Consider the following 23,415-nt stretch of genomic DNA (forward strand, 5'->3'; position numbering starts at 1 on the left):
CATATGCCCCTTACATAAAAAGAAATGTAATACAATGATGATGGCCTAGCATTTCTTACCATTTATGTTTGTGTGTGTGCACACACCATGACACAACATATCAAGTGCCAGACAGTGCTACAGGGTTCCTCACTTACTTCCACCTCACTGTGCCCTTGCCCTCTGATAGACACACTGACTCAAGGATGCAGTGAACATGCTCAAAGCATTGAAAAGTGACTTAACAGCAACATCTATGTTAAGGAACAGTGTCCTGTTTATTCACTTTAATCGAATGATCTGAGACCATTTTCTACTTTGATAGACTGGATACCACACTGACAAAAAAATATTTTTGTAATTAAGGTGTAATGATCCTTAAATAAATACAAGCTGGAGAAAACAACAAACATAATCAATTAATCTTCATTTACCTTTACAACTAACTCCCTTAAAGGAATTTTCATTCAGCTTGAACATAAATTTCAACTCAATAAACAAGATTATATGAATCAGACTACATAATAATAATAATAATAATAATAATAATACATTTACATATCTTATGTGACACCATATCAATGTGAGATGTTTCACCTTACTCTTATGTCACTCCTGTTCCTGTTCCTCACCACGCCTGTCACATCATGTCAATCAGTACCATCCCCTCCCCCTTTAGCTCCTGTACTTATCCCTGCAGTCCCCAACGAGCGCCATCACTTCGCTGGAGCGCCGAGTGACTGCTTCGGAAGATCTTCATCTGTCAGCTTCAGGTCAGGTTTGCAGCTATGCAGACCGTCACTAATGTACTTCCCTGCCCTATTGACGGCTAGCCGAAAGCCAGCAATGACTCCGCCCAAAGCAGGGAGATCTAACACATGCCACATGGCCAATTGTGTTCTTTGGCAGCCATCTCCAAGGCAACAAGGAGGTGCTGGAAAAGGTGAAAAGTACTAAATAATGTACTGACATGCAGGTGAAAACATGGTTGCTTGAGGTGCAGATGCCTCTATTGGTTATCTTCACCAGCCTCTGTGTGTCAAAGTTAGTGAGCATGAGTCCTCATAAGGAGAATAAAGAAGAAACAGATTCTTTCTCCTTTTTAGACACTTGAGACATATTGTATACATTTATTCTAAAAGCAGTATACTGCCTTGGAGCAGAGTTAAAAAAAAAAAAAAACAGTCAGTCAAAGACAGTCGAGTCAGTCTATTGATAAGATTGATATTCAAGTGTTTAATTAATCCAATTGCAATAAAAATAAAAAAAATACATAAAGAAAAATTACATTAAGTCAAATTAAGAGGGGCTTGAAAGGTCATTCTTGACCTTGGAATATGCAGCTTGAGAAGAAACACATTCTCAACAGGGTCCACTTATTTTGATGTATCAGCCATACCTCATGGCCATCCTCAGGATCATGTGAGGCAGATGAAGTCCTGGGAAAAAGCTACTGCTAAAGTTTAGCTGTTTGTCGATGTTAATAGGATGTATTGTGTATTCGTAGACATAAGTCCCTCATGCTGCATGTAGGACAGGTGTCTCAATATCTTTTGTATCTGTAGTCCCACCAGTGGAACTGAACACAGTCCAGACTGTCCACCTGCATGCAGGTCATGGAATTATGCACCGCCCTCTCCATCACCTGCATACAGGCTGAGGCACTTCATCCTCCATTTCTACTTTTAATAATACAAATTGCTGTGGACCTTTTAAAATATCAACATTTTAACCCCCGTAATGCATCCAATCAACCTGCAGGTTGAGGTTCAGAAGTCTCTCTACAAACATCGACACACAATGTTATCCTAAATGATTTAACATAAAAAAAAACACAATCTAGGGTTGCTCATCTACTAGCATACTATGCATACAAATGAGTCCTATCAAATGTGTGCGACTACAACATATTATAAGGAAACCGTTTCAAATTATGTTGTAAATTAATTGAATTGTTTTAACAGGAATGCCATGAATCAAAACACAAAAGGAGTCAGTTAATGGGACTCAACACCGACAAAGTTCTAAAGAATGTTCAATATAGCTGAACATTTGTTACCAATTAGGTGACATCCTGATTCTTTTACGAAGACACTCACTGCTCTCTAGTGGATAAACTACTACTCACTGTAAAACAGCACTGTCAGTGTTACTCCTGGTTTGTCCCCTTTGCCAGCTGCTCACCTAGCGCTCCATTGGTCCTGGTCTTGGCACATTTTTGGTCAGACTCTGCAGAGAAGGGATGTTAGTCCCAGAGACTAAAAATAGATAAAACAAATACAACGACACCAAACTACAAACTTTTGAATAAAGCTATGTCTTATTTTCCTAGTTTAATATCTTAAAAATTATTTAATACTCAACAGCATATTATTATACATTTAAATATTGTGTACTGCCAAAAATACTGTAAAGAACACTATAGAGTATAAATAGAGTGTTGATTAGTTTACAGTGGCAGAGAGTCTGGAAAGCATGTGAAATGAGATCAGAGAAAAGCTGTCAGTTTCTCTACAAATTGTTCCAGGGGAGTTGTTAAGACAACGGTAGATATCAGACACAGCACATAAGGTATGACAACTCTGATCTGGGCCACTCCAGAACATGTCTCTCTGTCTCTCTCTGTCTCTAACATTACCAAGAGACAAAGACGAGAAAAAGAGAAGCATTAACACAATCATGTTTGGGAATAAATGAGTAAAAAGGGCCCAAACTAAAAAAAATATTTTAGGATTAGAATATATATGGCGATAATAGTAATTTTTAGAGAACAACAACATATAAAGAAAATGTAAAGTATAATGGCAGCAAATATTTATAAAGCGAGATAGACAAAGTTGTCATTCATACTATATTTGTACATACAGTATGAATGTCCCGCGTGTTATTGATTTTTCTATTCAGCTTTTAGTGTCTGCTTTCTGCACAGGGCTGCGGGTTCTTAACATATACTGCAAGAAAAGCTCTCACAACTAAACTCACGGAAGTATGAGAAGAAGTTAATACTCTTTCACACTTACATACACAAAAAAGACACACAGAGACAGATGGTGTCAGCTCTCTCTTGCATTAGGAGGCTGAAGACGGAAAAAAACAAATAGGCCAAATGTAGGATCTCCTCTGTGTTCAATGACTGAGTTCTAGACAAATTAATTCTGGTTAAATAAAATCGCCATATTGAACATTGAATCTTTGCATTTTCTAATTTATGTTTTCATTTTGTATTAAGGTTACTTTTTTTAAACTAATAGACTAGGTTTAACCCCACATTTCAAATATTAAATTCAATTAAAATCGCAACAATACCAATTTTTTGTACATTTACTAAAAATGAATAAAACTTTAAAATAATAAAGTGGACTATAAAGGCTTTCCGCAATTAAAAAGGTAGGGTAGGAAGTGTATATTTTGGACGCTGTCTTGTTATATTTGTTGAAATTCACTTCACATCCTGACAGCAATCAATCAATAAGGACTGTGATAAATATGTCGAATCATTTCATTGACATGATCACATGGCCCATGGCCTACCACCTGCGCTCTTCCTGTGCACTCATTGCACAGGAGGGGTCCTCACAAACTAAAGTTTGTGAGCTTGCTGCTTAAAATTCACCCAGGAAGGTAGTAAGCTTAACAGTGGTATTAAGTATATGGACAGCACTTTTAAATAAATAATTTAAAGTGCTTTACACATTGGGGAACTGTGATAGAGCAGGCTGTTTTCCGTAATTTGGAATATTGGCAGTTTGTCCTAGGTCATCCAGTTTGCATGGACGACAGGAGCAATCGTGCTACAACGGCCCAAATAGCTTCCATTAGAAGAAATAGGCTGCAAATTCAATACGATGCCAATTAAAAACCCCTCCAACCCAGTCCAAAAGAAACGCAATGATAGAAACGTGCTTCAAATGAAGAAAACGTGCTGCAAAAAGCCAGAACAAAGGCATCAACATCAAATGCGCCCAAATGCTGCAAATACAGTCCACACAAGGGAAGTGCTCCAGGACTGAAGGAGGCACTCGGTGTAACAGGTTTATTATTGACGGGGCAGAGAGAGGGAGAAGAGGCAGGGAATTTATTAATCATCAGGCTTTGCAACTTTAGACGAACAAAAAGAAACCTGAACCAGTTAATATTTAAAGAAAAACAATAAATTAGGCATGGACACATGATAAAGGAAAAAATATCTTTACTTTTCAGTTAAATTACTCAAATATCTCGAATAGTAACAAACTGATCCCCCTCCATAGAGCGTACCCTCCAGAAAACATGTTGCACCAGTCCTATTAACCATTTGTTATTACTCTACTGTTGCAGATTTTTTTTTCTTTTTTCTCCTCTTCTTCTTGCAAGGTGTGCTGGCCCTTTGTACTGCTGCTGTTGTTGGTTTGTCTTCAGTCTCTGAAGCTTCAGACTCTTCTTCTGAGCAAGCAGGTCTCTTATCACACTTGAAGGAGCTGTGTGGTTTTGCCTCTGGGTCACTGTGACAGAGCAGTCAGCAAAAGGTCAACCTCCTTATCTGTGTTCATAATACAATAGTTTTTCATCTGTTTCAAAATCATAAAATTCCACTTGTAAGAAAAGTTTGTCAAACACTTTTTGATCACATGCATTTGTAATTAAAAATAACGTGACTACAGTCCTGTTCCAAAGAACCAGTGCTATGAGGGAACCTTTCAATGTTTTAATAACGCCCCAAATTCCATGTCAAGCCAACCATTTTTACTGGCATCTCCTTCTCAATTACTGATCCTTTGCAAATAGGTTTGTTTTCTTTACATTAAAAAAATCTATATATATTAATAACTTCAGATCACGTCAACCCAGTTTTTACCTTATCTGAACTTCTGGCTCTTGCATTCTCTTCCTAGCTTCAGAATGTTTCTCCAGCAGAGCCACAAAGAAGCCGTGTGTGCGGGTCTTGGTGGTGCTGGCACGCAGACACTGAGTGAGCGGGTGAAGGCCTCGTTCAGGCCACTGAGCCAGAAGAGGAATCAACCTGGACAAGGAATTACAAACCATTAAGGGGAAAGCTGCTTAAAAATGATTTCTTAAGTCCAACAGTAATACCTGTATCTTCAGAGACTGATAGCTGAATCCACATCTTCAAGTGGCCTTTTGTTTCATTAAGAAGCATACAGTATGAGTGGCAAAGTGGAAATTAACATGGCCCAGACAGAGAATACTGGAAAAGAAGCACCTGCTTAAAAAATTGCAGGTATGAAAAAAGCAGCAGGTTTTGTGTAAGTTGGCTGTTATACCTGAAGTCGGGGTTCTGCTGCAGACATGCTGTTACAACTTCCTCGTTCTCCTGGCTGTGGATGGAGCAAGTAGAATAGACCAAGCGCTTCAGGCGAGGGAACCTGAGGCCGTGGTTGAGGCACCGCAGCTGGAAGGAGGCCAAGGAGGTCAGACGAGCCTGATTCTTCTCCTGGTCAGCAGTAGAGGCATCATCTCGGAGACACACCATACCTGAACCCACACACAGATTAATGATATCATGTTTAAAGCCACTGGAAAACAAAATGACATTGAGCCCTACAATTTTGTATTTTGAATCATATGTACATAATAGTAAGCATCTACAATTATTAAAAATTAGTTTAAATAAAATTTGAAATACTGGTTTTAAAGTTTCTGTCAACCTGTTTGATATTGCATGTAAAAGCTCGGATATTTTTTTTTTCATTTACAAAATTAGAAAAGTAATTCAGTTAACCAATCATAAGTCAAACACAGTCACAGTCACACAGAAGCTCTTTAGCTGTTAACACAGAATTTTCTCATACTCAAGTGACTTTTAGCGGCCGCAAATGTTTTGTGTCCACAGCAGTTGACTTCATGATCTTTTTTTCAGTACCAGTGTTGAAAGTCAGTGGGGGAAGTATAGTCCCTATATAGCACTAGTTATACTCTACTAATTATACTACTAACTTTGATAGGATATATGCATTCAACCTATTTCAAGACAGATTTCTGGAGGGTTTTAAACCTTATTAAGTTCTAGTATAACAATTACAGGAAGGGATCTGATTTTTGAACAATAAGTTTAGTTGATTCCAACTGTCAGAATCTGGATTAAATCTAAGGTTTTTCAAAAACCCTGATTTACCACTAAGATTTGGATGGATTCTGACAAGGGGCCCAAATGTTGTAAAGGAACATAAACTGGGAACCACTGGTTTAAATATGAACAATGTGTTGTATTTCATAGGGTTATGATGTAAAATTATGATGTGTGAAGTAACTAGTAGCTCTAACTGCCAATTAAATACAGTTGAGTAACAAGTACAAACTCACACTCTGAAATACACTGAAATGTAGTGCAGTAGAAGTAAATAATAACTTTAAATGTCTGGATACACAATAGCACATAATTCAGTGATGCTCTGCTCCTGTGTTGCTTCAGGAAGCTAACACAGATCCGAGTCCGAACCAAGGAGAAGGGAGGATTTAGGAAATTTAAACTGTTGGGAATCAGACAGTGATGTCACAGCAGCATGTTACAATGTTACAATTTCATTTGGCACTTTTGGGGAAAGTGACGTACATCTGAGAGTTGAAATGATGATGCAGAGAGAATGTACACCAAATCAGTTCTGATAACTGTGCAATTGCTTGAAATAAACCAAGACTGACAGATCCATAAAACTGCTGTCAAATGTTTTAAAAGGCTAACTTGTCAAGGACTCGGGCATAAACATATAAAAACATGAGACAGGTGTGCAGACAGATGATCAGGCACCTAGATAACTCTATGATGTACATACAGGTATAAATGACTACACTACCTGATCCGCTGCAGGATGGATCCAGTAAAATATACTCTACATTTTTAAACTGTGAGCTGTCAGGATCCACTTTCAGGAAATCCTGATGTGCCAGCTGCTGACAGGTAACCCCAGCTCGTAGCAGGAGAGTTGACATGGTGGCCAGACGTTTGGCATCCAAATCAAAGGCAAACAGCCTGCCCTTGTTCTTCATAATGGCTGCAAGGTGGCTGGTTTTGTTCCCAGGGGCGGCGCAGGCATCGATAAGATGGCTATCAGGTGGGGGATTTAGGAGGTAGGCAGGGAGGCAGCTTGCTTTGTCCTGAAGAATGATGTGACCGGCCTTGTACAGGAAGTGGTCGTGGAAGTCAGTTTTAGGAGAGAAGACCAGCAGCTCTGGCAGATGCAGATCCCTCACAAAGTCTTTCTCCTTTAGGGTCAAGTCATCCAGCTTCGAGGCCTGCCCCATATAGGAGAAGCCATCCCTCTTTAGGTAGTCCACAGTATCATCCACAGTGGTCTTCAGTGTGTTCACACGCACATACCTTGGCAGCTGCTCACTGGCGAGTCGCAGGTCGCTAGTCGGGAGCAGGTCTTCATTCTTGCTGACTCTCTGCTTCACCTTCATTCGGGCCAGCGCCGCCTGCAGTCTTGAGCGATGCTTCATCATCACGGCCTTCCACGAGCCACCGCACTTCAGTCCTTGGCCCATAAGCAGGTCGTACACCAACACTTTAGCCAGGTGCATCCTCAACTTTGTCAGTTTGAGAAGCTTGGTGGACTCGATGATTTCCTGGAGGATGGAGGAAAACTTCTGTGTCTCACAAACCAAAGCAAACAGCTGCTTGATGTTAGCGAATTTACTGTCGTAAACCAGAGTTTTCACGGCGCCCTGCTTACTTTCGGCTTTATCCAGGATCTCAGCGGCTTTCATGTACAGCGCCATGGCTAACTGTTAGCTAGCTATCAAGTCGGACTATCTGGCAAATTTAGTCTATCCGGTAGCCTACTTGGTGGTATTATTTGTGTCAATTGGCCTGACAGATCCCTCGTCTTTTCGAAGCCTCCTCTTCTCTGAGCAGGGGACAACAAGGGTCATTTAAAAAACACACTACGCTTTGTCAAAATCAGCTCCATGATTAGTTTTCCAGCATGCACATGGCTGCAAAAGGGTCGTGACACCGGAAGAACAAACTGGCTCGTTGTTTTCTTCTGACGTGAAGGTCTATCCAACCAATCATATTGCCGTGTCTTATGCAGCACGTCCCTTTAGCCTTCTGTCCATCTTTGTCGAAATTACAGTAAACACCAGCAAAATGCTTGCAAATATGAATTTCAGTGCACTCAGTTTTGGTTTACCAAAACCATTTTTATTAAATTATTTTTTCTTTTCTGATTGATAGTTATTCTTTTAAGATGGGCTCGCTAGAGATAAAGTTTAAATGGCCAGCCTTTCCATAGATGTAGAAGATAAGAAGAGAAGGAACTATTATCTTCCATGCTTAGCTGTGTTCCAACTCAGATGCTCTTTTAAAACAGAAATTGGCTTGAACACATAAAAACGGATACAGGAAACAGATTCAGATAGCTAAGTATAGATTTATTCTTTAATACAAGATAATTCCCTGAATTATTCTCATGCTGAAACACAAGAGGTCAAAGTACTCAACTTGACACAAGTGTTAATTACCATAACATGAATAATCGCAGCAATAAAAACCAGTCAGCTGTCATTCAATTTTAACTTTAGTTGGTTTAAAAGCCTACATCTGTCCGTCAACTGAGATGCGGAATTAATTCTAATTGAGAACATAAACAACCAATGCTCTTTAGATTCAGTGCAACAACTTCAGAGAATAGCTGGCCAAGAAAAACATGAAAGATATTAAAAAAAAAAAAGTGTAAAAAAACAACAACAAAAAAAAGAACCTGAAATAGTGCAGAGTCTAATTCAATTTAGTCTCAACACAGAAGTCCTGAAGTATAAACAACTTATATTGGAGAAAAATTACAAGGAGGTAAAAAAAAAAAAAAAAGAGTTCTGAAAAAAAAAAAAAAGTACAGTGCATTATCTGACACTCTAAGTTCACCAAAACTTTTTGCTTCAGGCACTGAATAACCATCAACCCATAGCTCATTGCAATCTACTGAGCATCAACAGGAACACAAGCTGATGTTAAAGCAGTCGTATTGCTGATTAGTTGTGTCATCTTTGAAAACATTTCAAAGCGATTAAGGTACAACTGTGCAATGTTTTCTGTTACCTCTTTTTTTTTTGTTTTAATCCTACTAGTAAGAGTCACAAGTCAGAAAATGTAAAATCCTACACAAAAAGATCACATATGCTTCTTTTTCTTTTTTCTCCGTGAGAAGATGGCAGCAGCAAAAAGCCATTACATTAGTTTGGGTATGCTGTTTCTTTTTGTTATAGTGTTCGAAGAAATTTCAATTTACAATTCAGATTACAAGTTTAAAGTTCTGAATAATGCTTAATTATTGATAGTCTTCGATGTATATATTATTAAAGGAATGCACTTGAGCTAATTTGCATGAAGGCCTACAAGAGCTGCCTTTCACTCTTAGTATTTGCAATTATGTGAACCGACTATCAACAAAAAGATTACGTTAGAAAGGGTGCTTCTGAGTTTCTGTGTAATGCAATGTGAATGTGAAGTCATTGTGGAGGTTCTTTTTACGGAAGGCATAACCTAAGACATATGACCTGATCAAATTATAGCACGATCTATCAGTGTTTAGTGACACCACTGCGCTTTTTAACAGTCTTTGTCTTTAAAGAGTGTTTGTACAGAAGCAGTCTCTCTGTGGTGTGAGGTGGCAGGCGGTTTCTTTTGGCTCTTACGATACAGACTGCCATCGGACACAGCCTGTCAAAGCCCCCTGAGGTGGCTGGTATTGCCAGCAGTTTCATGGCAAGGCCCTGAAGCCGGGGGAACCGAGTAGCAGATTTCCAGTACAACAAACTGGAGGGGCTTTCCCACAGTGGTTCTGATAGGTACATGTCAAGTTCTGACGTCTTCATGGTCTTAGCAGGCGGCTGGAGGAAGTTAAAAATTGACTTGCGCTTCAATTCATTTCCGCTGACCCCGTCACAGTTATCATCTGAGCTGACACCAGATGCCTCCATCAGTGTGCTGAGAGTGCTGTCTTGGCTCTTCTCTACACCATCCTGCTCCTTTTTTAAATCCTTGCTTGTATTGTCTTTATCTATCTCTTCAGAAGAAGATGCTGAGGCCTCCATTTCCTCTAATGTAGCTTCCATGATGGTACGAGCCTGATACTTTGACAGAGGCGTTAGGAAATCCTTTTGGTCCTCAACTTTAGCATCAGAAAATGGCTGGAAAAGAGGTCAAGCCATAAGTTCTGATTATGAGTGTAGATCGGTATGACATTTATATATTTGATATATGTAGATATGTTGTGGAAAAAATGCTTGTGCCCCTATTTAGTACCTGTAGTTTGATCCTGGGGTCAAGAACAGCAGCTACTATCATGTCCTTCTGGTGAATCAGTGCCTGGAAGTGTGTGTGGAGGCCTTTCCGCAGGGCCTTGCTGAAGTGGGCGTAGTTGGTGACAAGGTTCTCCAGGGTCTTATCAAGGCCAATAAGGGAAGGTATAATAAAAGAGATGGTCACTCCATTCCCTTGCAGGACCTGGGTTCAAAAAGGGAAAAAAATGGAAATGATGTCCTATAATCTTCAACCTACAACACTACAAAATATAATACTTTAATTTCCATTAATGTATACAACATTACTAAATGGTTCACAGAAAAAAAATGGTCAAATGATTGAATACAGGCTCTCCAATTTAATACATTTATAATTACTGTCACATAAATGTCAGAAAACCAGGCTAGGCGAGATCTATTATACTGCTGGACAATGAGTCATTAATTTCTTGTATTGCGGCCAATTCGTTAAACAGACCAGTCAGTGGTAGTCAGTTTTCAACTGATGGGAAGCAAGGTAACCAGTAGTACATTATAGAATCTAATTCAATCTACATGTGATCTTTATAAAATCCTATAATCTCCTTCATTCATGAAGTTCTCATAAAGTTTCTCTTTTACCTGCAAGGCCTCCCCAAAGGGTTCAAGGAGACCAAGGATGTCAATCACTTGCTCTCTCTTAACCATGACCAGAGGCGGGGCACTGGCAGTGTCGTCAGCCTCTATGCGAGCCTGAGCTAGGAGAGTCATGATGGCACTCCAGGTGGACTCCTGCACCATACGCCTTAAAGATAGCATCATAGAGTTCCAGCGACAGTTGCTGGAGGAAGGGCATAAAGAGATGTTGCATTCCTTCAACAAAACCTAAACAATAAAATACAAAAACAAAAGGTTGTGTTAAAACATTTCTGATAAGATATGTCTGACTTCTGTAAACTGTGCCCTTGAAAAAAAAGTCGCAAAAATGTTATCGTCAGATCTGACTCAAACAATAAAATTATAATCCACTTTTTCTCTATCCCGGATCAGGTAATCCATCTTACTTTTATCCCGGTTGTTCAAAGAAAACTGGATAGGATCAATTTTATCAAGATACAGACTTTTAAGGATTACCAAATCCGGATTACCAGAGCTCTGTATGGGACTTCATACTAAATACTTGTCCACAGCGGGTGCCAAAATCCACACAAAACAAAAGTTCATGACAGTTGCTTCTATATGAATATTATTTATGTTTGATATTGAAGCTATTTGGCAAAATATTTTATGGGGACCAAACCTTTAATGTTTTACACAACCCTAAGGTCTACCTTATCTACAATGTCACGGTAGCAAATAAGCAATTCAAGAGCAAACTTTTAAAAAAATGTCTAAAGTATCAAATTGATTGTAAAAATGTTGTTTTGTTTGACCTACTTAAAAGCTTTATTACATTCTGTTACTCTAATCCAGCCTGAATCCTCCCTTCTGCTTGGATCAGGGTTATCTGGATTTTTTGGATTAAAGTTATCCCAATCCTAATCCTGGAGGTTTTATTTGGATAAAAGCCAAGATTGGATTACCTGATCTTATCCGATTACGTAATTAGTGTTTTCTTTTGAACAACCCGTTTTCAAGATTTGATCCAATCCGGTAACTTTAATCCGATCAGATTACCTTTGAACAACCGGGCCCAGGGCTAATGAAGACACTAAATCAGACATCTTGGTTTTACTACCTCATCTCTGGATGTAAAATGTATCAGTTAAAGAATTGACAAATAGACTTGCTGTCCATCAAGATGTACCTTTGTTAAAAGAACACAAAGAACTGTAAAATGTATTTTCAAAATCGCTGGGAACCTTTCTATCCATTTTTCCTACCTCACTCCAGTAGACACTGCTCCTAAAGAAAGCCAACACATTATGGACCTGTGAGAGCAGGTTTTCAACAACCCTGGAGTTCTTCAGTGCCTCCTTAATCACAAGTTGCAAAGTGTTGGCGACACAGGTGGTTCTAGTCCCAAACTGAACCTCTGAAAAAGGGGACTCCGTTTCAGACATTTGGTCTGACAAAAATGCCACTATCTCATCTCCATCCCGTTCTCCCCTATTGGATGAGCACATGATCTTGTAGTCGCAGAATATGTTGTTTCCAGTAATGGCTTCTTTGGCCTGGTTGGCGAGGACGTAGCCAATGCTGCGAGGAAAGATGCCGAAACTCAACAGCACACCTTCAAGCTCCCTAGCCACAGCAGTGTTTAGGTTTTTGTGGCTGAGGTGACGGAGTGCCACAATGGGATGCCGGATCTGCCAAGAATCACTGACAAAGTGTAACTGTACAACAACAATGGGCTCCTCCATTGGGTGGGATTGATCCCCTGCCCAGAGGTCAAGGGTGACATGAATGATGCCCTCACCATCTTGGGTTTTGGCAAGGCAGGCTTGAAGGTCACGGATGAGCTGAGGCTTGATAGTTCTCTCCACATCATCATAAAGCTGGAGGCCCATGACACGCTGAGATAGCTTGTTGGATTCAGGTCTAATGGTGCTCATGAATGACTTGAAGCCTGTGCCTTCAACAAAACTGTGGGAAACAGAGTGGAGATTCATTGGCACTGTACAATTTCAAATTATTGTGTGGGTGTGTGATCTAGACTGGTGAATAGATGTTAGTTGTGATGTCAAAAAGCCTGCTGCTGTAGTATTTTAAAAAGTAGATTAATAAACTTGTGTGCCCGATGACATCTTGGATAACAACCCAACAAGGACAATGTGACAGCAACAAGGATTACAAGTCACCTGAGTGGGAGCATCTCTTCAGCAATCATCCTCAGTGCTGCATGGACAATCTTTTTGCTGTCCAATGATGCGACTGCTGGTGCAGCGCCTGAGCTGGAGCTGGGACTAGAACTTAAACAGGAGGGACTTAGATGGGAAAACTCTCTTTTGGATTCCAAAGTCAGCGGAATTGTAACAGCCATCTTCTGCTTGTCTTTGTTATGCTCCGTCTGCTTCATCTCTTTGTCTGGCTTGACCTGCAGCAAAGCAAAGAATAGGAAATGAAACCAAGCTTGCCAGATAGGAATATCAAAGAAGTAAATAGTAAAGTATTTTCCAATTGTATCCAAATTTCCCCCAAAAGCCAACAGTAGATACTACAGTTATCTTATTGACTTTGTTTAGGAGCTACTTACTTGTTATTCAACTGACATAGTTAATGCAAACTATCAGTGTTGCCAAGTCATTAAAGAAAATCAGGAAGCTTACCACTTCAGTTGTTACTGGTTCAGTGTCTAATACAACATCACACTTGAAGTCCACCTGCAACACAAAATACAGTATGAAAACACAATACGTTCTTTGCTGCAAGATATCATCAATAACAACAAAGCATATTTTTTTCATATTCCAACTAGCAGCCCACATAAGAAAGTCAATTGGTAATTATTTCATTGTCAGTAGCAAGCAGCATAATCACAGCACTTTGGAAATAGTAACCAACAAACATTTGAACTACAAACAATTTATTTTTAAAAATATAATCTATTAACTATATTATTTTTTTCATTAAAAAAAAATACAGTATGCGCTAAACTTAATAAAATGTTTACCTCTCCTTCAACAAACTGTTGTATATCAAGGGAAATGTTGTCAGCTTCATTATTGTACAGGCCCAACTCTGCTTTACGCTTGATGGTGGAGTTCCAGTGATTTTTTATAGAATTGTCTGTCCTGCAAGAAGAATGGAATATGTTTAAGTCTTTTTGTCTTCCCTGGTCAAAATGGACTCAAACATTGTTATGTAAAGCCCCTTATTTTTAGAAAAACTTACTGCCCATCTTCCACCATATTAAATATCAACAAAACATTTAACACTGAAAAACCCACCTTCCAGGGAGCAGCTTGGCAATCTCAGACCATCGGTTACCCAGAATGGATTGGGCTTTGTAGATTATGAGGTCTTCTTCATTAGTCCAGGAACTCTTTTTGACCAGTGGGTCGAGGTGGTTGTGCCAGCGCTCACGACACTGTTTTCCAAGACGCCCCTGAAGGTGGCTGGCAATTAAACTCCAGTGTTTGGTGCCATACTTTCCCACCAGATCTACTATCTGTCAGAACAAATATGAATCAGTGCATGTATCAGTGCAAGTGGCTGGTGAGTGTATATACATTAAGTACACCTGACAAAATTTTATGTAATCCAATACACCAGCTCAGCCATAAGATTTGCTTTTATGTTGCCTGTAATGTACAGGCTTTTTTCTAAGCTGTCATAGTGTTAATTCAATGATATTTCAGCGTCAAGGTCATAATTGGCGGTGGGGCTGTACTGAGCTGCATCATTTTCAGAGGTGTTTCTTATACTCTGCCCCCTCGTGTATGTAAAAACATGGAGGACAAAAAATCAGAGACACATCTCAATATAATAATAATTCAGTACCACACCACTTTTAACTATGGCCTCAGTAATAAACATAAACTGATTTACACACTTCCGACTCTCAACAAAACAAAAGTACACAAAAACTAAACTTCATAAACGCAGAATCCATGGCAGTGCTGTTGTATTGAACTGCATTAGATTGAACAGGTGTACCTAATGAAGTGGCAGGTGAGTGTATAAAGACGTGGACTCTGACAGCTGATGAAGCAAAGAAGCTACAGACATATTATGACAAATTTGAGGAGTATCTCATGCCCAAAACAAACACCATATTTACCAGATACAAGTTTAATGAAAGGCTGCAAGGGGAAGGAGAACTTTTATTGACTAAAACTGGCTAAAATGTTTCGAGTTTTCGTCAAATAAAACTGGACTGAAACTATGAAGTGTAAAAATGACAAAATGCTTTTTCGTCTTAAGACTAAGACTAAATCTAATATAGCTGCCAACATTAACACTAATTTGTAACTTATTTTTCCACCTTTTCATCTTCTTCTCTTGACCAGCAGCCTTTGACTATATCAGGATCCAGATGCTTTTTCCAGCGATGCATACACTGGAATTCTGTCCGCCCCTGTCAAAGCAACAAGAAATGTTTTTTACTGTTCTTCTCGGACAGTTTGTTTAAAGTGAGATTTTCATTATTAACAAAGAAAATAATTAAGGGAAAAATGTATTCTGAGATTTGCAATTTATAAGTTCAGTGACATAACAGATTGTTGCAAAGTTTCGACTGTTTGATAAAAGTTTCATTGTTGACTGATTGATTCATTCTCCCTTAATCAATTGAATGTGCTTCTGCTGAGAACTTACTGGTAAAAAACTGGCAATGGTTTTCCAATCTTTTTTTCCAAAGTTGCTGATCAGGATTTTGAGATTTTTATCCTGCACACAAGAAGAAATCAGTTTAGATACTGTTGAATTCAAGTGAGGTGTAGGATCAGCTTGAATGCATGAATTGACATCTTAACAGCTTGACATAAGCCAAGTACCCCCCATTCAAAAGAAAGCTGTGATACAATTTGTTGAACAAGTTTGCAGCTCTGTTGCATTTGTTTTTTTCTTAGTATAATGCCACATTTAATTTCAGACATTGACTCTTGTCTGTGCTTGTAATGACAACAGATGTTGAAAGTCTCTTTTTCACTCACCTCTTCCTGAGTCCATTTCAATTTACATTTGCTATCACTCTTCTCCTGTGCTGTGTCAGAGTCGGTGTCAATGCACAAACTACTACTATCGCCCTCGCCTTCCATGCTGAAATCACAAAGATATCCAATGTTTGAAACAATGTATTACTGGGTTTCAACACAATAAAATGACTTAATATGAGAAAAGTCACTAAATGGTGATTATAGATCTGAACATTCAAAGTGTATTATGGACATCATAATGGTGCTGTTGAGTTTTTTCAAATTTCAGTTTTGTTCATCATGCCCAAAACCTTTCGGGTAAAAATGATATCTCACGTCTTCAAAAAGCAGATGCCGGATACAGAATCATTGAGTCAGACTGCATTAACATATTCATCTAAACAGCCCATCGAAGCACCCCTGCAGACTGTCTGGTACTAGAGGATGGAGATGGTGGATGCAGAGCTGCCTACAAGCCCAAATTCGGTGGCCTCTTGTACATTTTAAGCCACTGTTCCATAATATACACTAACATTAAAGTTTAGTATATCTTAATGAATTTGACTATATGATTGTAAAATAGACAGCATTAATGTTTTTTGTCACCCGTTTAACAAACATGAGATGGAAGGACTATACGAAACACATATAGTCGTAAGTCTATTATTCCTCTCCTATACTTTACCAGTCAGAAAACATTTGGCACTGAACCACGGTTAGATTTGCTTAAAGTTGGATGTTTGAAAGAAGTTGACTCCAGAGCCTGCCTTTCTCCTCCAGCTTCCCCAAGAATTAGCTTGTAGTATGCTGACTTGCCCATTTATATAAAAATGTATATTAAAAAATCATACCAAAATTGTTTCATGTGGCAGACTTAATTTGATTAGTAAAGTGCAATCCCCCCCCATAAATTGTATATAAATATTTTATTAAAAATAATAGCTTCTAAGTCATGTGAACCAGTGACTCGAAATTAATACTAAACTGGAAAATTACATTTCATATTATCCTTTATTATAAAATTAATGTCCTTTTTCAATGCTTCCACATCATGTTACCTTGTGTTAAATTAATCTCTGACGTTTATACTCAATTGGACAAACAGAACACATAGGACACACCTACTTATGTTGGATTTTATTGCTTCTTCTTTTTATAGTACTAGGCCTATATATTTTTTAATATTAAAAAATATTTTTTAAATATGTTTTTTAAAAAGTCTCATGTCATGTGACCTAGAGTCTTAAAATCAATATCTTGTGTTTATACTTCACTCTAAAGCCCAGTTCAGATCAATGATTCGCAACACAACAACACAGTTTAAGTATGTTGCAGAGAAAATTGCAGCGGTGTGAACTGGTTAATTGCAGAGCGTCTGAAGCTGTTGCTTGGAGTTGCAAAAGATTTGAAATCCAGCTAGTAAATTCATGTTACCCAGGCCTAATACTAACGTTATAGTATTAACTAACATTTTAGTATTAACGCAGAAGTAGTGGGGTATGTCAGTGTGTCATTGTTATGGAGACGGTCAGCTGTGTCTGTGTGCGTTGCATTGCTTCGATGTGAATGGCCCAGTTTTGGAACGTTAACAATTAGATGTCAAGGGATTTTTTTGGCAGTTGCATCCATTCTCGTTGCGAATCAGTGATCTGAACTGCCTTAAAGCAGAGAGCTAAACCAACTGCCGCCGAAAAGTTGACATAGCTTTACTCCTAACATTAGCTGCTGAAAACTAATAGTTATCCCAAAATAAATGAACACTTAAAGTATAGCAGTGCACTGTTCTACCAAAGAAATGTTGCAATTTTTTAAAGATGCATTCCAAATTGAATGCATCTTTAAACTATCCAATTTGGCAAACAGGTCAAATGACCACCACGCTTCAGGAAAAGTTCGCATAGCCAGGGGACAGGTAAACATTTGTAAAGCCAGAGATCATTAGTCATTCATACAAATACATTAACGGAGGTGCACAAACTCATTGTCTTGATAGCATTCTTGTTTTTGGAGGAGCACATAGTTTTTATGTATTGATTGGTTTCATTTTCAAAAACAACAAATAAGGGTTTAGATTTATTAAATTTAGATTTGTGAATGTGAAATTTTGCTAAGATAATTAGTAGGTTAATAATATATTATTCTTTGATTTTATTTCCTTTACATTTAGTGAAACCAAACAATACATGCTCTAGGCATAATGTCAAATTAGAGTCAATACTACTCAGGTCCTTCCACAACTGCTTTGTTTGGTTACAGTGCCAAAACAAATGAAGAAGCATTTCTGGGAGTACATCACAAAATGAACATTTACATTGATATCCTTTTTCAACTTGAGAAGATAGTGATTGTCACTGGATAATATCTGTGTATGATTTTTAATTTGTTGACTTATTTTGTTAGTCAATAAATACTTATAGGGTAAAATCCAGGGTAGGGTAAATGTTTTTCCAGTTAAGGTCTCCTGTTAAGCTGTTCCAGTAAGTAACAACATAGGGAACAGAGACAACATCACTTTGAAATTATCTACGTACACCTCTGTTGTTATTTTTGGTAGACAAAAAGCATATCTGGCCCACAGAAGTATCAACTGGATTTGGAATCGGTAACATAGGTCCTTGTTTTGCTGCATCTTTGAAGAGCATTATGATCCCAGATGGAATTGCATCTATGACAACAGCATATTCCTTTGGAGTTACAGGTATACCAAACTTAGTGAGGAATTCTGAATAGTTAATCAAAAGCCCATCATCATTAAATAACTATCTCACCAAGACAATATTATTCGTGAACCACTTCTCATAAAATAGGGATTTGTTTTCATATATATGTTTCCATTATTCCATATAGAATATTTGTGAGGTGAGAGAAATTAAGATATCTAAATCGCGTTCAAAATCTCCTCCAGAGATATAGGATCATTACATAATATTTTAAGATTTAATTCAATCTGGGTGACATTATTCATTGTGTCCAGGAAACTGGAGGTTGACTCTTCACAGTACTTTAAGTTGTATAAGTTACTATAAAAGTTAGAACAATGTTTAGATATCATACTTGGGTCATCAGTCCCAGTCATCAGTAGCACTCCATTAATATTTAATTGCTTAACAGTGTTAATTTCCCTATGATACTTGTCTAAACTAAAGAAATAAGCAGTTATGTTCACCCTCTTCAAGCCAAGTTAGCATAGATCAGAAAGTTGGACACTTCGAGAGGCGCGTATACCCAAATGCACCACACCAGCCTAGCGTGCAACATTTTTTTTTTTTTTTTTTTTACGAAAATTGTGTTTGTGATAACTCCACTGTTAATGATTGTAAACTGTCGTGACGCTAAAGACAACACAGCAATGCCAACCTAACTTTAAGATTGTGCAACCGCTTCTGGAATATAGCCGAGTCAAGCTTTTATCGCTCACTACCACGACACAACAGGACAACGGCTTTGAAACTGACATGAAGAGGAAAACCAATCTCACTATCATTCTCACGACAGAGCAAAGCATCCGCTTGATTCACGACCGTAACAATGCTTGCTTTATGATTATTAATTACAGCCGTGATACATATACACTCGTAGAATTCCATAGACGTACCCTTTTCTTTAAAAAACAACGTCCACGAACGTAAACGTTCCTCAAACTTACCCGTGCGACATATCTGTCTATCCTGTCTCTGCTCGAGCTGCAGCCCGGAGCTTCCAACTGTTGGTATTAGCCAAAGACTGTAATCACTTTAAAGACAAAGTGCCTGGGAAAACATAAAAAAAAAAACACTGAAAAAAAGGTTTTGCGGGTTGGAACTCGTGCCTTGTTTCAGTGGAAATTTAGCCGGGATCAGACGTCAGGGGTCTGTTCAAGAACACTACTGTTCAACACACTCCCCCGGAAACAGTCCCCTAGGCCTTTCTCAAACAACATCCTATACCCTCTCCCTATGTACTTCCATTCCGTTTGCGCGCTCGCATGGAGGATCCGCCCACATTGAGTGCTGTCCAAAGCCTTTGACTGGGTAGTTAAACCCTAAACCAGCGAGTCTGCATCGATGCTGACTTACCGACCAAGTGCAACACTGTGTAATGTTCGTCATGAGACAAGAGACGCATCGTCAATTAAAGTTCCGTGTTATTACCCGTTCAAACCAATGGCTGTATAGTTCAAACGAAAACTGCTTTCACTAAGAAAAATAAAATTAGGATATGAACTGACATCAGCGTCTTAAAGTTCAGGACATCATATTCGGGATCTAATAAACCATTCTGTATTCTAGAAACGATAAAAGTGATACGTTTAAACTGTTTTATATTTTCAGGGATGGTTTTAAAAACTTAGCAGTTCATTAATGTCAGATTGAGAAATATATTTACAAGGAAGATATGCCACCAAGGAGGCTCGGGAAGAAGTTTATCTTCCTCATAATGTGGAGTGATTTTAATGACTGCCTCACTGGTATTTACGTAGCTTTTATTATTTTTGTGACATAAAACCAGTGTTTACACACTGTGCGAAATACCCACTGGAAAACGCGGGTCCCCCCTACCTAGTGCTCCAGTGTCATGCTGAAGTCTTACACAGACTCACAACGCAATATACAAGATTTCATGGACACAAGCCATGGCAATCAGCAAGGATATACACGTGTACCAAGGCTAATATCGTTAACAATAAGGCCACTCACACAGCCACGCAACAACTATGCGCTGCAACAGAATCCACAGCACACTCACCTCTCTCTCGCTAACACACACACACACACACAAACCCTACACAACTCCCCTGTGCATGTAGTAGCTGCAGATGCACCAGTGTTAGCTACGGTCTCTGCTACATTGTGATTCTGGTTCAGCTTTTTAGAAGTGAAACCAAAGTTGGCAAGTAATGACGTTTTCTCATTGACATATTTTCCCGACTTTATGCGCACATATTTTTCACAGAGTATAACCATGAAGTCGAAACAGAAAGAAATCCACAGCTTTTCAGTTTGTACGGGGCAATGCTGGGATCTCTAAACTACACGAGGCCTGTTTTCCAAATGTTGGTCATAGGGAAATTAAACAAAGGGCTATCAGAGAAGCTACAGCTAATACCAGACTTGACGCTCGACAAAGCAGTACAGCTTGTGAGGCAGTCTGAGCAAGTAAAGGGGCACATTACTCAGCAAGGAGCTAACTGCTCTCAAGTGAATGAAGTAGCATACAAGCAGTGTGCGCAGCACAGCGAGAAATGGGGAAAAGAACGTGGACAGGACAGAGGAGCCAGGGCAAAACAAGGACATGGCATTAACAAGGGACACAAATGTTCTAGATGTGGTAGAAAGCATGCTAAGGAGGAAAAATGTGTGGCTCGCAATGCCGAATGCCATAACTGTGAAAAGTTGGGACATTTTGCAGTAGCATGCCGCTTCCGACTGGTCAATGAGAAGCATGTTCATTTCCTGGGAGAAATTAGAGACATGGAGGACTCAAACAAAGCATGGACTGTGAAACTGCCAGTGCAAGGTACGGAAATAGACTTTAAAATTGATTCAGCTGTGGCTCAGTGGTAGAGTCGGTCGCCATCAGTGTATGAATGTGTGTGTGAATGGGTGAATGTGACATGTGGTGTAAAAGCAGCTTTGAGTGGTCACAAAGACTAGAAAAGCGCTATATGAGTACAGTCCATTTACCATTTACTATCAGGGGCTGATAGTAGCTGATAGAAAGTGTCATTTCAGAAAAGACTTTTAACCTGCTGAGAAATAAGCCACAACTGAAAACTGCAGTAACCAAATTAGATAGCCCAGGGAGTAGAGTGGGTTGCAGGGGTCACTTTTCAGCTACTACTGTGTGGAAGAGGCAAAAGTTCAGGTTTAAAGCAACCTACTGAGCCGCAATGTAGCCATCGCTATGGGCTTCATCAAGCAAATAGAAGAGATCAAACAAACAGGGCAGTTGAGGGATGCCTGCCCAGCAGAAATAGGAAGCTGAAGATAGCCCCAATCAAAATCAGACTGAAGAAGGACGCTGTACCCTACAGTGTGACCACAAACCTCTCAATGACCTACTCAAAAGCAACACGACATGGGCATGGACTGCTGTGCAGGAGGAGGCCTTTAAGAAGGTAAAACAACTCATCACAGTGTCACCAGTACTAGCATTCTATGATGTGAGGAAGCCTACCATTATCAGTGCAGATACTAGTAACTACGGTTTAGGTGGAGTCCTGCTACAGAAACATGATCAACAGTTGAAACCAGCAGCGTTTTGTTCCAGAACACTCAGTTTGGCCCTGTGAGACGTTTTCCAGGTACCTCTATGGACTAGACTCCTTTACTCTACAGAGTGATAACAAGGCACTCATTCCTTTGATAAACTGTAAAGACCTCGACTCAGTGCCTATGAGGTTTCAGAGACTCTTACTGCGTTTGATGCGTTACAACCCTACAGCTGTTTATGTGCCAGGGAAACAAATTGTCATAGCACATACCTTTTCCTGACACCCTCAGGTTACTGCACCACAAGAAATCACGGAGCTGACCAGTGAAATAGAGGCCTATGAGGAAGCAGTCCACGTGTCATGGTCTATTTCACTCACCAAGCTCGACATAGTCAAACAGCAGACCTTACAGGATGCTGAGCTACAGATGGTCCAACACTGCGCGATGACAGGATGGCCTAGGTGTGCCGTGAAGGTGCCTAACAAGGTAAAAGCCTTGCCTACAAAAATTAAGCCTTGCCTACACTTCCAGACATAACCTCACATTTTCAAAAGGACTGGTTTTGTATAATGATAGAATAGTAGTGCCTATGAAAATGAGATCTGAGATGTTGCAGCACATACATGATGGTCATCAAGGCATAGTGAAGTGCAGGAAGCGGGCAAGGTGTAGTTTGTGGTGGCCTGGAATAAGTAAACACATCCAAGAGGTTGTCAGCTCATGTAAAGAGTGTCAGGAGTCCGAACCAACACAGAAAAGAGAACCACTGGTGACTACCTCGCTACCCAGTCGCCCGTGGGAAAGAGTGGCAGCCGACATATGTGAGCTGAATAAACAAAACTACCTGGTATTCGTAGACTATTTTTCACGATACATAGAAGTAGCCAACCTCAGTGATATATCAGGGGAGACCACGAGAGCTAAGCTGAAGAACATTTTTGCTAGATGGGGGTGCCCAAATGAACTTGTTACAGACAATGGCCCCCAATTTTCAGTTTTCATGCAGTTCTCTAAGGAGTACGATTTCAGACATATCACATCCAGCCCTCATTACACTCAAGCCAACGGGGAGGCTGAAAGAGCTGTGCAGACAGCTAAATGGATCCTGAAGCAAACTAATCCGTTCTCAGCCCTCATGGTCTACAGAGCAACCCCCCTTCAAGCCACAGGCGTGAGCCCAGCTCAGCTCATGCTTGGCAAGCAAATCCGTACCACGGTTCCTACACTGGAGGCTGCTCTGCGACCCAAATGGCCAGATCTCCAGCATGTGAGACAGCTCGATGAGAGGATGAAGCAGAGCTACAGGCGGGCCTTCAACGATAGGAATAACGTCAAACCCCTACGAGACCTCCAGCCTGGAACCAGTGTTGCTGTGAAGTTGGACAATGAAAAAGGCTGGACAAAGACAGCTTCAGTCGTTAAGCAGTACAACACACCCAGGTCAT

At 39.6% G+C, this 23,415-nt stretch overlaps 2 protein-coding genes and 1 pseudogene across 3 annotated transcripts; all 3 read right to left on the reverse strand.

Moving 5' to 3' along the window:
* Positions 1-654: 654 nt before the first annotated feature.
* Positions 655-2,614, reverse strand: LOC138589227 (uncharacterized; annotated as a pseudogene).
* Positions 2,615-4,151: 1,537 nt separating this feature from the next.
* Positions 4,152-7,887, reverse strand: nsun5 (NOP2/Sun RNA methyltransferase 5). Of its 2 annotated transcripts, none has more exons than XM_069660358.1 (4): positions 6,771-7,887; positions 5,241-5,451; positions 4,814-4,978; positions 4,152-4,460 (listed from the first exon to the last, which is right to left on the reverse strand). In XM_069660358.1, the coding sequence occupies exons 1-4, from the start codon at positions 7,693-7,695 to the stop codon at positions 4,280-4,282; spliced, it is 1,482 nt and encodes a 493-aa protein (XP_069516459.1). In that variant the 5' UTR covers positions 7,696-7,887; the 3' UTR covers positions 4,152-4,279. The 2 variants fall into 2 exon arrangements, with proteins under 2 accessions (XP_069516459.1, XP_069516461.1); XM_069660360.1 differs by having other exon boundaries at positions 4,415-4,498.
* Positions 7,888-8,345: 458 nt separating this feature from the next.
* mybl2a (v-myb avian myeloblastosis viral oncogene homolog-like 2a) lies at positions 8,346-19,594 on the reverse strand. Its single transcript, XM_069660387.1, has 12 exons — positions 19,423-19,594; positions 15,795-15,900; positions 15,457-15,528; positions 15,125-15,217; positions 14,088-14,308; positions 13,811-13,931; positions 13,467-13,520; positions 12,999-13,234; positions 12,081-12,783; positions 10,840-11,082; positions 10,220-10,420; positions 8,346-10,104 (listed from the first exon to the last, which is right to left on the reverse strand). Exons 1-12 carry the CDS (start codon positions 19,431-19,433, stop codon positions 9,496-9,498), a joined length of 2,670 nt encoding a protein of 889 aa, XP_069516488.1. The 5' UTR covers positions 19,434-19,594; the 3' UTR covers positions 8,346-9,495.
* Positions 19,595-23,415: the final 3,821 nt, after the last annotated feature.

This window comes from Semicossyphus pulcher, unplaced genomic scaffold (assembly GCF_022749685.1).
Source record: "Semicossyphus pulcher isolate SPU_LCO1_2020_fin unplaced genomic scaffold, fSemPul1.0.p SCAF_13, whole genome shotgun sequence".
In the NCBI taxonomy this organism is placed as follows: Eukaryota; Metazoa; Chordata; class Actinopteri; order Labriformes; family Labridae; genus Semicossyphus; species Semicossyphus pulcher.